An 18,018-nucleotide genomic window follows, 5' to 3' on the forward strand; every position below is an offset into this window, starting at 1 on the left:
GGTCAAACTACAAGTATAGTGAAACATCTCTTAAAGTACATTAACAAGAATATTATTGTACATGCATATACCAAGAGGGGCTTTTCCCCCACTTACACGGGAGGTAGCCAAAGTCAAAAGGCATAAATCCACTCCCACCCATTTCATCCCCACACTTCACTCCCATTATATCATTGTAACAAATTAAAAATGTATGAACTACAACATCTAAAGGCTTAGTTCTTCCACTCATCTTTTCACTTTCACATAATTTTGTTTCTTAAATGGCTAATGATGTGATTAAGGTCTTGATACTTACTCCATGCCTTGTGAAGTTTGTCTTGCTATATCGATTATTGTCACAAGATCGAACTTGGTCTCTTGAACGTGTAAAACCTTATACAAGCTTGAGCCTTCGCACCACTGGGTAACAATGGCCAGTCGTCGCGTTTTTACACAACCCATAAATAGAAGGATGTTCACATGTCTGTACAAAATAAAAAAACAAATCATCAAACAACTTACCAATAGTTCGTTGACAACTTTTACCTTGTACATACGTTTCTTACCAGCTCAAACTGTTTCACAGTTGATCCATAATTTGAAAAATAGACCAGATATATATATATATATATATATATATATATATATATATATATATATATATATATAGATATATATATATATATATATATATATATATATGTTTGTCCTACTCTACAAATCACAATTTCTTAGCCCCTTCATTCATGATAATCAACAGATCTTAGTCATCATAAGATCTAGTGTGTCACCTTACCAAAGGAGTGAGCTGAAAGTCACCAAGACAGCCTTCACCCTTTCACTAAAATGACAACCCTCCCACCATGTGAAATAAAGTCAGGATTGGGCTATCCTCTTATAAAGAGGAAAAGATCTTGAATGTATATTACCAGAAAAAAATCAGTAATGTACACTCATAGTAAAGGGTTAATCAAACTACTCTTTACCTTTGGTGGTGATAATTCCTAATACAACTGGCAATTGCTTCCCTCCTCCTCCTACTACAAACCAAATTAGACACTTTTCCACACGAATATAACAAAGACAATGGTCCAAAGTATTTTTCCTACTGAGATTTGTGGGAGGGCCCAAGGAATACTACTTGCCACTGTGAGGCTGCACATCTCTAGTCAGTGAAACTCATCTGTATTTCACTAATTGTATTTGCCTCATTGTATGAAGGAATGATATTTCTATGAGAAGTCAAGGCATAAGAGGGTCTGGGAGGAGTTTTCAACAGATCCCTAAGGATTGGGTCTTTTATTGTGTGTGAGTGTGGTACAGATAACAGTAAAAGGGAGGAGATTAGCAGTATGTTCGTGAAAAAAAGATGAATGTGTTGGCATTAAGTATGTTTGTGAAAAAAAGATGGATGTGTTGGCATTAAGTAAAACTTTTGAAAGGAGGGAATGATTTTGCATTTGGAAGTGTAGTGGGGAGGGTGTCGCGAGTGAGGAGAGGACAAGGGTGGGAAAGGGTGGCTCTACTAGTAAGTGAGGAGATAGATAAGTGTGTGGTGGAGTGGAAGGTTTCTTCAAGGTTAATGTGGATGACGGTGAAACATATATAGGCCTGGTAGTGAGAAGACTGTAGAGGAAAGGGAGGCTTTATGGATACATTTAAATGAGTGCTTAGAGAGTTTTGGGAGGAACATCAATGTAGTAGTATTGGAAGATCTCAATGATAGAGTAGGGGATGAACCAATAGACGGAGTGGTTGGGAAATTTGGAGTGCCACATAAAAATCATAGTGGAGAGTTAATGGAGATTTGTTTATAGAGTTGACAATAGCTAACATAGTGTTTAGGAAAAAATCAAGCATAAACACATGGGAGAGTGTTGTTGATAAGGCATTGACTATGTAGTGGTATCCAGGAGAAGAATAGGAAGAGTTCTGGATGTCCATGTTCTTTGGGGAGAGGGTGAGAAATATGAGATAATCTTTTGGTGGAAAGTAAGTTGAAAGTGCAGGATAGGTGGAGAAAGAGCAAAAGGGCAAAAAGTAGGGAGGCGGTTAAAGTAAACTGTTTACATAAGAAGGAAAATGAGGAGTACAATGAGAAGCTGACAAGTGTGGGAAGTGAAGGATAGAACAGAGGTAAGAGTGGATGAGGAATAGGGGTGCTTCAAGGAGAGTGTGACGTAGTGTGCAAAGATGGTATGTGGACAAGGAGGATGGGAAGAAATTGAAAGAAGGGTAGTGAGTGGTGGGACAATGAGATGAAGAAAATAGCAAAAGTGAAGAAGTGAGCATTCAGGCAAAGAGAAACATGTGAGGTAAAAGGAAAAAAGAGGAGAAGCAAAACAAAAGATAAATGAGGAAAAAGGAGAGCAGATGTAAAATGTGGAAGGAGTATGACAAAATAATTTAAAAGTACCAGAAAGATGTTTTGGAAGGAAGTTAAGGCAGGAAGGAGAGGTAAGGTAGAGAAGAAAAGATAAAAGGTGCAGAGGGACACATGTTAATGGAAATGAAGGTGGTATAGGGAAGATGGGCAGTGTTTTGGAGAACTGTTGAATTTGGATGATGATAGACACGGATTGGTGATAGCAGTAGGAGGCGCTAAGAAAATGATGGAGATAGGAGAGGAAAATGGAGATATAAGAAAACACGAAGTGCAAATACATACATACATATACCAAAGGCTTTTTTCCCCTTTATACGGGTTTGTGTATAGATGATACTGTGATGCATGAGGGGGAGTGGGTGGGGGATGGGGGAGTGGGTGGGGGATGGGGGAGTGAGGAAGTACGAGAAAAAAAATTGACGCAGCCCGAAGGGATTTCTCCCCATCTTCTCCTTTTCTGCATGGGGGGACGGAGAGGGGGGGGGGGGGGGGTTGCCAAATTTATGAAGCGGCCGTGCTGTGGATGTGCTGTGTCTTGTGACACTACTTCTGACCCGGGGCAGTGAAGAGGATGCAGGGATGACCCATCATCCAGGAGGTGCCAAGATATGAGGGAGGGAGGAGGGTGGAGGGGAGTGGAATATATAGGAAATGGAATGGGTGGGAGTGGTTTCTGTGCCTTTTTCTTTTTGGCTACCCCCCATGTAGGGGGTAAAAGCCTTAGGTATATGTATGTATGTATGTATAAGGGAGGTAGCCAAAATACAAAGGCATAAAAACCATCCCCACCTATTCCATCCTTATCACACTCCACTCCCACCCTCTTCTGTCCCTCTTATCTTGGCACCTCCTGGATGACGGGTCATCCCTGCATCTTGTCCACTGCCCTGGGTCAGAAGCAGTGTCACAAGACACAGCATATCCACAGCAAGGCTGCTTCATTAAATCAGCAACCCCCCCCTCCCCTCATGCAGAAAAGGAGAAGATGGGGAGAAATCCCTTTGTATGAGGTGGATGGATGGGGTGAAGGGGGCTTTGGGGGAAGAGGGGAATGTCTGTTGAGGAAGGACAGGAGAGGACAGAAGACAGGGGTGAATGGAGAATGGTTGTATATGGATGATGATGTGATGCATGAGGTGGAATGGGTGAGGTAGTATGTGTGAGCAAAATTTGACGCAGCCCGAAGGGATTTCTCCCCGTCTTCTCCTTTTATGCATGGGGGGACGGTGGGGGGGGGTTGCCGATTTAATGAAGCAGCCTTGCTGTGGATGTGCTGTGTCTTGTGACACTGCTTCTGACCCAGGGCAGTGGACAAGGTGCAGGGATGACCCGTCATCCGGGAGGTGCTAAGATGAGAGGGAGGGTGGTGGGGTGTGGAGTGTATTCAGGGATGGAATGGGCGGGAATGATTTTATGCCTTTTCCTTTTTGGCTACCTCCCTTGTAAGGGGGAAAAAGCCTTGGTATATGTATGAAGTAAAAACTTGGAATTTGAACAAAACAAAAACAAAATGCCTAAACATGTTTGAGATGAAGTGTTTAAGAACTATGCTGGGGGTTATGAGGATGGACTGTGAGAAATATCAAGGTGAAGCCAAGAGTAAGGGTGGAAAGAGAGCTGACAGATAAGGTTAATGAACAAATACTGGGATGACTTGGGCATATGGAGAGAATGAGTGCAGAAAGGCTACCAAAGTGTCTGGAAGGTGGCGGTGCAAGGAGTGAAATTGAGGGTATGACTGAGAATGAGGTAAATGGATGGGGTGAAAGATGCATTGTGTACTAAACAGGGAAGGGAGAGGACAAGCAGGTACAAGTAGACAGTAGTTGTGAACAGATGAGAAAATAATATGGCCCATAGGGATTTTTTTTTTGTCTACTCTGCATTTTCATGAGCAGATGAGGGGGGTGGAGGAGGGGGTGCTAGGTAATGACGCAATGAGGGGTAAATAAGCTTCAGCTGTAGAGTATTGCTGTGTCTTTTGGTGTATAGCATACAACTCATGTAGTGGGCAGGGGACAGGGAGCTTAGACAGGAGGAACAATAAATGGGTTTTTGGATGGGTGTTGGATGACTGAAGGGTGGGTGTATATTTTGACTCAGCGACTAGCCTTATAAGGAGGAAAGACCCTTTTGGTTTATATATGTAACTTAAGGTAACAATTATTTTCCCCTCCCCACAGAGGTATCCACTCCAGTGGCCCCCACTTAATGTATATACCAAAAGGCTTCTTCCCCTTTACAAGGGAGGTAGTCAGGCATGGCATGTGCCCACCCTCCACTCAAGGCTGTTAACAACCAGAAGGTGAGCCACTATAGTTCCTCATGTGCCTCACAGTGACAAGGTACATGTATATGCCAATGACCTTCTCCCCTTCACAAGGGGGTAACCTACAAAGGAAATATACATAAAACTGAAACACTTCTTACCTAGTTTTCTTCAAAACAGAAACTTCATTTTTGAAAGCAGAGTACTGCGCTGGTGTGGGGTCTCGAACATTGAGGGTTTTAACAGCAACAGGACCATGCCAGATTCCCCGATGAACAGTTCCAAAAGACCCAGAACCAATTCGAGTACCAATAAGAATTTCATCAACAGGAATCTCCCAATCTTCAACAGTATCCTTAGAAGACTGTTGGCGTACCTGAATACAAATAAAATTATCAAGAAATTACCTTTGGGTCACTTTACAATTTCAAATACCAATGACAGGTGGACCTGTGAAATACACATCCAAAAGAATCATTTCTCAACTATCCATCTTAAAAACCCAACAACATCCTCATCTCTATCTAGAGGTGCAGCCCCAAAGGGCCGACACTTGGTCTTTGGACTGAGCCCATAATATCTCTATTAACATTGACTATATCGCTTCCACCTTTTCACATAAAGAGCTGATAGTTGGAAACTGCTCCCCTCTTCCCATTACAAACCAATGACACAAAAAATGGTTCCACACTAATCCAAAAGACAACATTCAAATATTTCTTCCCAGATAGATCTATAAGAAGGCCCAAGGACCACTGCCAGCCACTGTGGGTTATGGGTTTGAAATGAAGTATGAGACAACATTTATTATTGTTTAAAGTACCTAATAAAAAATATAAAACACTCTCCAACATGTACAACAAAAGAAATTTTCTATTATCTATCTACATTTATATACCAAGGGTTTTTCCCCCTGTATGTAAAAGTTAACCAAGTCAAAAGGCACGTACCCACTCCTACCCATTCTACTCCCATCCACCACCCTTTCCTTCATTACTCAACTAAAATTCCTTTCTGTAGCTATGATGTTCATTTTTATTCAATATATCAAGGGCTTCTTTCCCTTTATAAAGAGGTAGCCAAGTCAAAGGCACACACCTACTCCCACCTATTCCACTCCCATCCACCACCAGTCTCTCCATCCCCTCATGTGGAAAATAAAGACAAGACAGGAAGAAATCCCTTTGGGCTGCATCAAAATATCATCCACACACAGTCGTTCTCCACTCACCACTATCTTCTGCCTTCTCCCTTCCTTGTTCAACAGTCATTCCCCTTTTGCTCAAAGTCCATTTGACCCCATTCATCCATCTCATCCTTTGTCATCCCCTCAAGTTCACCCCTTCCTCCTCTGCATTCCACATCTCTTTTGCTAGTCTTTCTTCACTCCTTCTTTCCCTGTGTCAAAACCATCTACTCATTCAACAGCCTTACCTGCCATCTCCTTTTCCACCCCCACCCTCCTCCTTACCTCATTTTCACTCTATCCAACCTTGTAACCCCTATCGTACATCTTAGACACCACTTCATCTCAAACACATTTAAACTTCTCCTTCCTGCCTCTCTCAGACTCCAAGTCTCACCCTATACAGTGTCATTAGCACAATCACCATTCCATATAATCTTTTATCTGCATCCATTCCCTGATGCCTATTTCTCATGACACTTCTTAATCTCCCAAGATATTCACTTGATTCTTTCAGCCTTCAATTTACCTCCATCCTGACTCTACCATTTCCTGTCACATGTGACCCCAAATACTTAAAACTATCCACTTCCACAAGCCTCTCTACCTTAAAACTTGCTTCCAGCTCATCCTCTCCCCTTTTACATCTCATTACCTTACTTTTACCCAGATTCTTCAACTTTCTATAACATATGTTCCCAAACTCCAGCACTAACTCCCTTAGTCCCCCCTATAACCCTGCCACAAATGCAGTGTCATCCACAAACAACCACTTGCTTACCTCCGATTTCTCTATATTATCTTTAACAATCTCCAGTCCCCTGTCCATTACCCTCACATTTAATTCCTGCACCACCCCATACATGTACACATTGAACATACATGGCAACAACACATCCCTGATGCAGCCCCACCTTTATCTTAAACCATTTGGTCTCTTCATTCCCAATTCTAACACAGGCTCTACTACTCTTGCAAAAACGTTTTACTGCCCTTAACAGCTTTCCCCGACTCCTACATATCTGCAATACTTCCCACAGTGCCTTCCTGTTTACCATGTCATATGCTTTCTCCAAATCTATAAAGGCCCAAAAACAATCCTAACCTTTTGCCAAAGTCTTCTGATCTGATCCATGCATCCTCTACTTTTCCTAAGAACACACTGCTCCTCACCAATTACTCCCTATGTTCCTCTCCTAATCCTCTCAATTAAAACCCTCCCATAAGCCTTTCCAACTACATTCAACAGAGTTCACCTGGCCAGAATGCGATGTGGTCACCATCCAGCCCTTCTAAGCTACCAGAAGAGGCTGGATGACCGCAATGCAGACAACTACCCAGGATGTAACACTTCACCCCATAATATTCAACACATTATGGAAAACTGCATTGTACAGGGACTGCTCAAACAGTATAGGGAACAACAACTACATTCAACAAAACCCCTCTAAAACTACCACAATCACATTTGTCACCTTTTCCTTAGTAGTGGAACTATTCTGGCACTCCTTCAGTTCCCTGGCATTCTACCTTCCCTTAGACACACATTAATCAACCTCACTAGCCAGTCCACTATTACTATACCTCCCTTCTTCAGATGCTCTGCATGACACCCATCTAACCCAGGTGCTTTATGTGTTCTCTTCACTTTTAAAACTCCTTGTACCTTATGTTATCTTATATCTCCTCCATTTCCCTCTCCCATTACCGTCATTTTCTTCACGCCTCCCACTGCCACCATCAATCCCTCTCTATCCTCCTCCACATTCAAGTTCTCTTAAAGACTCTGTCCATCTTCCCCTTACCATCTCTATTTCCATTAACATCTATCCATCTGCATCTTTTACCTTCCTCTCTTAGCTTCCTTCCAAAACATCTTTTTATTACTTTCAAAATTTTCTGTCATACTTCTCCCCATTTAACATGGCTGTCCTCTTTGCCAACTCTATCTTATGGTTTGCTTCTCTTCTTTTATCTTCATACCTCTCGTATGTTTCCCTGAGTCCTACTTTGCAACCAATACCTGAATGCTCAGTTCATCTCTTCTACTATCATTTTCATTTCATCATCCCTCCCATTCTTCTTATTCCACATACCATCTTTGCACACCTTGTCACTTCCTTCTTGAGACACCCCCATTCCTCTTCCACTTTATACTTCACCACCTTCCACATTTGTCTCCACTTCTTGTACTCCTGCTCCTTTTCCTATTCATTTAAACTGTTCACTCTAAGCACATCTCTATCTACCACCCTTTTCCTTTTTCTCCACCTATCCTACACTCTCAATTTACTTTCCACCATAAAATTATCTGATGTTCCCCCACTCTCTCCCCCAAGAACATGGACATCCAGAACTCTTCCTATCCTTCCTTTGGATACCACAACAGTCTATTAATGCCTTATCAACCATTCTTCCTTCTACTACTCATGATGTTCATATGACCCCTAAATCTGAGGTAAATTATATCCTTTAGAATCAACACAATTTTCCAAACTGTTCCTATGCAAAATCTAGGCCCTCTCCCTCTTCATCTTTATAATATCTACCCAAACCAAGATCTTTCCCTAAACCTTGTTCTGACCAAACTACAATACTTAGTAGAGATGTTTACATACCTTTTTGCCTGACACAGACTCATCTGCTGATCTTGCTCTTGGTCGAAGTGTTTTCAATGTATTGGTGGGTGATGCTTGGGCTGAATGTGAGCCTTGAGGTCGTGTGGGACTTCCTGTGGGACTAGTGGAGGCTGTTGGGGCCAACACTCCCCCTGGGGGCAATAAATGACTAAGTATTGTAGGAACATTTGGACTCCATGACCCTCCACCACTTCCTGCTCCACTTACTACAACGCCACTGGGCCCAATCACTCCCACACAATGTCCACTTCCACTACTTCCCATGGAACTTCCTCCCATCCCTCCACCCCCTCCTCCTCCTCCTCCCCCTCCATCTAGAGGGTAGAAAGTGGAGGATCCAAAGAAGTATGCTCCTGTTTATATGCAACTCAAGATACCAAAGCCATACCACAGAAGATCCATGCCGTCACATGAGAGAAGGTTGAATGAAGCACAACAACATAGTAGTTCGGTGGTGGAATAGTGTTGCCAGCCAGGTGCCATAGGTGGGTTGATGGTAGAACATGACCAGGTGACCATTAAGGTGTAGACAGCCATGGTCATGAGTAAAGAAAACATCCATTCCATGCCATGACAGTTGGGTGTCGCATGATGCAGGAGTTGACAGTTGACACAGTAGGCAGGGCAACAAACAGCCAGGGGGACGCCAGGAGGATGTCGTTGAGATGATGAGGAGGCATGGAGAGCAGAGCAGCAGCCATCCAGCACACAGGCACCATTATGGAAACATGCACATGCGCACATTAGCAACATTGTCAACAAACAAAAAACAGCTGTTCTCTTTACTCACTTGAATCATCTCTTAATGATGTAGAAACACAAAAGTGACCAAGAAATGGCAAAGTACCATGCATTCTCCTCAACATACTGGACTTAATCCAATGATTGCCATCATAAATAGATAAATATGTTCTAGAATAGGCAAAGTATCATGCAGTTTTCCCTTATTATTCTTATCAATGACATACCCTACATATATAATGTATGAACTAGAATCTGTAAAATATCATGCACTTCCCTTGTCCTATCTTTACCAACAGTAAACATTCTATACACATTCATATTTGATCTAGAATAGGCAAAGTTCATGCATCTTCCACAAGTATCAGGACAAGAATGTATGACAAAAGACAGACTTAAAGCAGTGGAAGAAGCTGGATTTCCCTCGACATTGACAACTTAGCACATATTTTTCAAAATTTGTGAATTTCGTCTTTAATGATTTATAAGAATTTACTGGCAAAAAAGAAAAAAAATTTAGTAACTTTAGTAATTTGTGTAAAGGCTTCAAATACTATGAACAGCAAACATGACAGTTGTGTATACATGTTTTGTGTGACCCTCCTATACAAATGAGGGGCTATCTTAACTTCATATATAGGAAAGCCTTTCCATGGGGATGCATTATTAATAACTTGGACTGCCACAGGTAGTGAAATACAATTGCAAATCAGAGCTGTACACCTTACTAGTCCATGTGGTTTCAGATTATGACTGAATGCAGCGCAGTTAAGTAAAGCTTAAATGCAAACAAAATCAACTGCTTTTAAATAAAAATAAATATATGCCACAGATGTTACTTAGTTCCTGCCTTAAACTTAAAACATTTAGTAAAATCCAGAAGAAAACATGGCCACAACAAACAGATAATTCTAAGATGAAACGGTTGAACAAAAATGCAATAGCACATGAGGTTTGGAAGGATAAGAAATTACAAAATTTGGAAGGAAACAAGTGTGCAGATAAAGGGCTGGCACAAGTTTAAAAAGCCTATAAACTGGAAAACAGTGGGAAGATGCAAAAACAATATGAAACAACACAACAGAAGGTTATGTAATTATGAAGAACAGAAAAAAGGGAATACAATAATTCTTTAAAATGGATGAAACTAAAAGATACAATGATTTTAGAAAATGAAGGAAAGTTCATGTGTACAAGAATTATGGGAAAACAAAAAAATATACAAATGAAATACAATAAACCGAGGTAAGAGAAAAAATCAATAGAAAAGACCAACTAAAATGTGAACAACCATATGGGGACAGGAAGGGGGGGGGGGGTCACCATATAAGTGAAGCTGCCCTGCTATGGATGTGCTGTGTCTTACTGCATTGCTTCTGACTCAGCCAGTGGGTAGAAGACAAGAAAAACCCTTCATCCACAAAGAGCTAAGATAAGAGGGAGACAATGGTGGTGGATGGGAGCAGAATAGGTGGGAGCAAGTGCGTGGCTTTGACTTGGCTACCTCCTTTATAGGATGATGATGATAATGATGACACTGTTCTCTAGGCTGTCTGGCTGAACAGCTCCATCTCCCTAAGGACCCATAAATCCCTTACATAGTAAATGTTGTGTTGTTGGCATGTGTAATTATGTACAATGCAGTATTCCATAATGCGTTTAATAATATGGGGCGAGGTGTTACATCCTGGATAGATATCCATGATGCATTCATCCATCTGCCTCTGATAATTTAGAAGGGTTGGATGGTGGCCATACCACAGCCTGGTCAGATGGCCTCTGTCCTCTTGGGGGAGAAAGAATTCAGAGGGATGAATGTCAGGGGGTCTGGCACATATTAGTGTGTGTGTGTATTTACCTAATTAGTGTACATACTGTTTTTCAGTCATTTAATGGAGCAGCAAGTGATATGATTATGGATATGCTTCTGGAACTTGGTGTCTGATGGTTGTGGAGGAAGGGAAGAAAATATTTGTCTGATACAGGTATTTGGGTGTTGTTTTGATGATTTTTGGCATGTGTGGGTAGTGAGTGGACTGTGTTTGTGGAGGGCAAGTGTTTGTGTGCCTCTCATGTTATAGTGATACTAGATTTTGAGGACTTTTATTTCATGGTGTAGATGGTCTGTAGGTGTTGTAATTGTGCAATTTGTAATTATCTTTAGGGCTTTGTACTGTATAGTCTGCACAGTGTTCTGGTGTGTCTCAGTGAGGTTAGAAGCCTATACAAGGTATGCATAATTAAACATATTGTATGTGGCGGGAGAGGGAGGAGTGGAGGTAGAAGTAGAACGTAGATTGAGAGAAGCAAGTAAGTGCCTTGAGGGATTAAAAAGTGTAATGAGAAATAGACATTTGGGAATGGATGCTAAGAGGAGACTGTATGAAGGGATGATTGTGCCAACAGCACTGTATAGGGCAGCATGGAACATGTTTGTGGGTATGAGATGGGTGGGAGTGGATTTATGCCTTTAACTTTGGCTACCTCCCTTGTAAGGGAGAAAAAGCTGTTGATATATGTATGTATACTTTAATGGTAGTTTCTTTATTGTGTCCGAATGTTGTACCTGCAAGTGATACAAGTGCATTGAGTCTAGGTGTGCATTTTGTTTTTATGTTTGTGATGTGTTGTTTCAATGATATGGATGCATCATATGTTACCCCAAGAATCTTGGGCCAGTGTGTATGTGTGGTATGAGGTTGTTGTTAATAAAGAGGGATGGTATGTATTTGTGTTCTACTGTCCAGTTGGTAAGAAGTATGGTTGTAGATTTGATTGGAGCTATTTTGAGTCCGTAGTGAACCAGGTGTTGAGCATAATGAGGTATGGTTGTAGTATTTCCGTGGCTCTGTCTGTGTTATGATGTGTGTATGTAATTGTTATGTTGTTTGTGTATGAAGAGATTTGTATTTCTAGGGTGTGGGGGATAGGACAGAGCCCTGAGGTACTCCATTCGTAAAGTTTCTGGTGTATGGTGATTGGCTATTATATGACACATTGGTATTTCTACCTACCAAATGATTGGCCAGCCATCTTTTGGTATAACTGTGCATGCCTGTGTCTATTATTTTATTTGTAAGATTCTCAGGGGATGGCATCAACAGCTTTACTATTGTCTAATGATATCAGATGTGTTCTGTGTAGAGGCATATTTAAATTTATGCCATCAAAAACTCTTTGTGTAAGGTCAATCAAAGAGTGTTTGTGGAGTGTAGTGGTTTAAAACCATGTTGTGATTTGGCAAGGGGATATGTGGTGTGACAAACTATAGAATGAGGCACTATGACTTTGGAGGGAGTGAAGAGAAGTGTGACTGGACAGTGTGATGCTAGAACTGATGGGTCTTTGTTAGCTTTAAGGAGGAAGAAGCCATTGGTATATAGATAGAAAGATAGTGAACAACCAAGTGGAGAAGTGGATATATAAAGAGGAAGAAAATATAACCTTAAAGTTAAATAAAGAAAAAGGCAAGAAAAAAATTACCTTGAAAAACAATGTTAACACAAATGGCTGGATACAGAAATGATGTGCCAGAACACTGGAGCATGAGAAGAATAGCAGGAGTAGAAGATTGAGGAGGAGGAAGAAGAGGAGGAGGAGGAGGAGGAGGACGAGGAGGAGGAGGAGGAGGAGGACGAGGAGGAGGAGGAGGAAAATAGGAGGAAAAGTGAAAGTGGATAAAGAAGAGGAAGAGGAAAAGGAAGAAAAAGGGGATGTAGAAGAACTACAACAACAGATGAAAGCCATTAGATTTAGATGACAATGAGGAACTGGCAGAGATCCTGCAGGGGAGAGGAGAGGATGCAGTGGAAAGAGAAAAAGGTGGGAGACATGAGAGAGGTCAGAAGAGAAAATAGTTGGTGCATCAGAAGAATGATGGCAAGGGAAGGATACAAAAGAGGAATAATGTACAAAAGTGAAGCAAGGCAGAATGAAGCAGCTGCTACACAATCAACAATACTGCACAATATTATGAAATATTGTACAATGTTGATGTCTAGGGAGATTTAATTGAAGACTGGTGTTTGGGGACAATCTTAAGAGTGTTTGTTTTGTAATCTGAATGTTTATGTGTTTTTGTAAGGATGTGCTGAGAAATACAGGTGGTAGATTGTTAAAGATGTTTAAGTAGTATGACTTCTTTTTCCAATCTGTTTATTGTACTTGTGTAATGTGATGGGTAGGATGGATGGATGGTTTTGAAGGTCCTTGCATACAACTGTGTACCTATCACAAGCATGTGTTGTTCTATGGGGAGGATTTTAGTTTGGGGATGTAATGTTCAATGGAATTGGTTTTAATGTATAATCCATTTATTATTCTGTGTCTTGCTGTATTGCTTCTGACCTGGGCACAGGCAGGAGACAGGGATGAACCTCCATCCATGAGGAGTTAAGATGAGAGGGAAACAAGTATGGTGCATGGAAATGGAATGGGCTGGAGTGGGTGCATGCCTTTGACTTGGTTACCTCCCTTATAAGGGGGAAGAAGCCCTTGATATATATATATATGTATGTGTATATATATATATATATATATATATATATATATATATATATATATATATATATTTCTTTTTAAAGCTTTGATTTGTGTTCTTTGAAGGGGATCTTTGTTTCCTTGATTGTTGGAAACTGCTGTGGAGGAGCAGTCATGTATGGTTCTAACAAGTTGCTTGTATTTACCTAGTTGTATTTTAAGGAAAGGGGAGCTATGCTTGTGGTGTCCCATCTTTGTATCTTACAACACCTAGTTTATTCTTAAATTCATGTATGGTGTTTCCACACACTATTGTTTCATCTTATTTGTTCCAGACATCCACCACTCTGTGTGGGAAGTAGTTTTTTCAAATCTCTTGTATAATTGTCCTTTCTGAGTTTCTTTTCATGCCCCCTTGTTTTTTTTTCTATCCCAACTTGTTTTCTCTATCAAGGACCTCCATGTCTTTCATAATTCTATAAATGGCCAACATATCACCTCTTTCTCTTCTTTGTTCCAGGGTTGGTAATTTTTAGAAAATCTTTGATCATACGTCAGTTTTGAAAGTGTTGGGGTCATCTCTGTCATTGCTCTTTGGATTCTTTCTATTTTCCTCATGTTCTTTTTTGTACTGGGTGTCCATAGTCCAGTCTTGGTCTTATCAGTGTGACTAGTATTTTCTTTACCATTTCCTCATCCAAGTAATTAAAAGACACCTTTATTGATCTTAACAAATTGTAGGTTTCTCCAGTACCTTCCCTTCTTTGAGTGAGCAATCTATTATCTTATATATTTTGTCTATTAGTTCATCTATACATTCTTTTAGTATCCAGTTTGCAATTCTGTCTGGGCTGTGTGATTTTCTGACATCAAGGTTCATTATTTGGTCCCTTATTTCTGTGTCACAGTTATTTTTCTCATGGGGGGATCTTTCTCCACTTCCTTCATCCCAATGGTGTATGTTTTCTTTAGTGAACACAGATTTGAAATGTTTGTTCATAATTTCAGCCATTTCTATATCCTCTGTGTATTCCATGTTCCCTTGACATAGTTTTACTATTTCCTGTCTATTTTTAATTTACCATTCACATATCTATAGAATAATTTAGGTTGATTTTTACATTTGTCTATTATGTATTTTTCATAGTTCCTTTTTTCTTCCCTGCATATTTTTACATAATAATTTCTTTGACTGCCATTTCTATATCCTCTGTGTATTCCATGTTCCCTTGACATAATTTTACTATTTCCTGTTTATTTCTAATTTACCATTCACATATCTATAGAATAATTTAAGTTGATTTTTACATTTGTCTATTATGTATTTTTCATAGTTTCTTTTTTCTTCACTGCATATTTTTACATAATTTCTTACATACATACATATACCAAGGCTTTTTCCCCCTTTCAAGGGAGGTAGCCAAAAAGGGAAAGGCATAAAAACACTCCCACCCATTTTATCCCTAAATACACTCCACACCCCTCCCACACTCCCTCTCATCTGAGCACCTCCTGGATGACGGGTCATCCCTGCACCTTGCCCACCGCCCTGGGTCAGAAGCAGTGTCGCAAGACACAGCACATCCACAGCAAGGCCGCTTCATTTAATCGGCAACCCCCCCTTGCATATAAGGAGAGGACGTCCCCTCATGTTCACTCCCTCCACATCTGCCTTCCATACCTCTTTTACTAGTCTTTCTTCACTCATTCTTTCCATGTGTCCAAACCATCCCAATATTCTTTCATCAACCCATCTCCCAGCTCCTTTTTCACCCCTTTTCTCCTACTCACCTCCTCATTTCTCACTCTATCCAGCCTAGTAACCCCCACCATACTTCTCAGACACCTCATCTCAAACACATTCAAACTCCTTCTCTCTTCTTCTCTTATGTTCCACGTTTCTTAGATTGATATATATTTGCCACTTTCCCTTTTTTCCATCTTTTCCCAGCTTGTCTTATCTATCTTTTGCCTCACTACACTTTTTGTTACACTATTACTTAATGTACACCTTTCCCTGTTTTTGTTTTGGTACATATTTACCCACTCCTTCATTATAGATTTCCTTTAAAATCATCCATTTCTATTCCATCTGTTTCATTAAAGAACTTTTCCCAACTCGCTCTTTGAAAGAACTAAGTTTCCCAAAGTCTGTTTTGTTATACATCAGTCTTCCTTTTCTGTGTTTCTTGTTTCTCTCCATATATATTTCCTCTTTTAGTTTGAGCTCAAGTAGTATGATCACTCTTCCCAATTGGTGTCTTGTATTCAATTTTATTCAAAATTTCAGGCTCTGATGTAAATATTAAATCTAGTCTCAACACTTCTTCATTATTTCTATATCTGGTATTTTCTTTTACCCACTGAGTCATTGTGTATTCAATGGTCATGTCATGTAGTATGTTTCCCCAAAGGTCCTCTCCACCCTTCACTGTCATCTCCCAACATATTTATTTAGTTAAAATCACCCATAGTTACTAGATTTCCTCCTTTCAGCATTTCATTTAATGTATGCCTTGTCTTCCAACATTTTGGAATGGTCACTCTTTCCAAGAATGTGTTTTTGGGGGACATAGATCACCACAAACTTTCTACTTTTCATGTCACTATTTTCAACTCTTATCATGATCAATTCCATATTATTTTCTCCTGTGATCTTTGTCACAGTTAAGCCCTTCTTAGTCAAAAACATGACTCTTCTACTCTATTTTTCATTCAGTGATTGTATAAACCTTGTCCAACACTATTCTATGGTGGTGGACCTTTTAATTTTGTCTCCACAATTCCCATTATATCTGGTTTTTCTTCTGCCAGATAATTATTTAATTAATCTAATCCTGAAATCAGACTTTGTTGTTACAAGTTACTTTAATTTTCTTCCTTTTCTGCCTTGTTTTCCGTTTCCTCCATTTCCTTTCCTTTGATATACCACTTTCTTGGCCTCAAGTCCAGCACACACACACTCTCTCTCTCTCTCTCTCTCTAAAAAAAAAAAATATATATATATATATATATATTTCTCTCTCTCTCCCTCTCTTTTTTTTTTTATTAGCTTCATTTTTTTGTGCCTTGTCTCCCTCTTTTCCCTCACCACTCATTTCCTTTCTTATCCACATACTTTTGTACTTTTCACTTTTTGCCAATTTTCTTGTTCTTACTAATACTTCTGCTATCATTTGTGACCTTCGTTTAATTTTTAGAGGTCAATTCTTTACTTCTGAGTACTGCCCCATTCTATGCACTTCCTCTATTTCCTTTTCCATTATCTTGTACTTCTTTCAGAATTTCTTTTGCTATTTTATTCTCTCTTTTTCTCTTAAGTACCTTACTAAATTATATTTTTCCTTTATACCATATACCACTATACTTTTTTCTTTTCTTTTTTTTTGGGGGGGGGGTCTACTGTGTCCCTGACCCAATTTTTTTTTCCTTAATTACTTTAATGTTTCTTTCGCATTTTCTTGCACTTGTACAATTTCTTTAAATGCTATTTTTTATTCTCCCGATCTAATTTCCATTGGTTTTTAATTTTTTGAAGATCTGTCTCCCTAATACTATCTCCAACTTTCTTGGTCACTGTTTTAATTTGTTCTTTTACCTCTCTTTTTAAAGCCTCATTTTTGTTAGTACAGTGAGTCCTCCTTATACCGTAATTCTTTATCCGGTAAATTCACAGTTCCGGTATTTGGTCATTACTACCCTCGATTCTATTTATGGTAAGAAAAATTCACGGATACAGTATCCTCTCGTGTTTGGAAGAGGAAAGAGCAGGGAGAAGGTACATCTGCCATATCCTATTATTACATGTTATAATGGGTTCGGTACATGATAATTTCAATATGCGGTAAGGTTTTCAGGAACGCATATGTACCTTATAACGAGGACTTACTGTATCTTTGTTTTTCATCCTTTCATTTTTTACTTTGATTAGTTCTTTTTTTTAGGTCACTTACCTCTCTATCTATTTCTGCATTTTCTTTTCTTAATTCACTTGCTTCTTTATACACTGCAAAATATCACTCTTTAAAATAATTTTTTCCTTAATCTCTTGATTCCATGAAATATTTTTTATAACTCATCTCCTTTTCTAGTTCTATAATTTTCTCCAACCTTCTATCACCTCTTGCAAAGCTGGAAAAACCGAAATAACTTTCCTCTTCATACCTTTGATTACATTGTTGAGTCTCAATATCACAACTTTTCTTACGGATGACACCTAAAGGCTATTCAACCCTGCTCACATCTAGTTTTCTTTTGGTTGCTTTGCTATATTTCTGCCTGTTTTGACTATCCTCCATTTTTGCTTCTTTGACACTCTTTAATTTCACTACTAACT

General features: G+C 39.6%; 1 protein-coding gene across 2 annotated transcripts in view; it reads right to left on the reverse strand.

Annotated features, from left to right (window-relative positions):
- The window catches only part of Raf (serine/threonine kinase raf oncogene), a 57,666-nt gene that overhangs the window by 18,368 nt on the left and 21,280 nt on the right, over positions 1 to 18,018 (reverse strand). The window contains exons 10-12 of one of the 2 annotated variants that reach the window (XM_076188008.1): positions 8,442 to 8,815; positions 4,799 to 5,013; positions 299 to 466 (exon numbers count right to left, since the gene is read on the reverse strand). In XM_076188008.1, the coding sequence (XP_076044123.1) occupies positions 299 to 466; positions 4,799 to 5,013; positions 8,442 to 8,815 (757 nt within the window). The remainder of the gene's footprint in view (positions 1 to 298; positions 467 to 4,798; positions 5,014 to 8,441; positions 8,816 to 18,018) is intronic. The other variant, XM_076188009.1, reaches the window with a different exon arrangement.

This window comes from Oratosquilla oratoria, chromosome 7 (assembly GCF_046742065.1).
Source record: "Oratosquilla oratoria isolate Oo_2021 chromosome 7, ASM4674206v1, whole genome shotgun sequence".
Classification (NCBI taxonomy): domain Eukaryota; kingdom Metazoa; phylum Arthropoda; class Malacostraca; order Stomatopoda; family Squillidae; genus Oratosquilla; species Oratosquilla oratoria.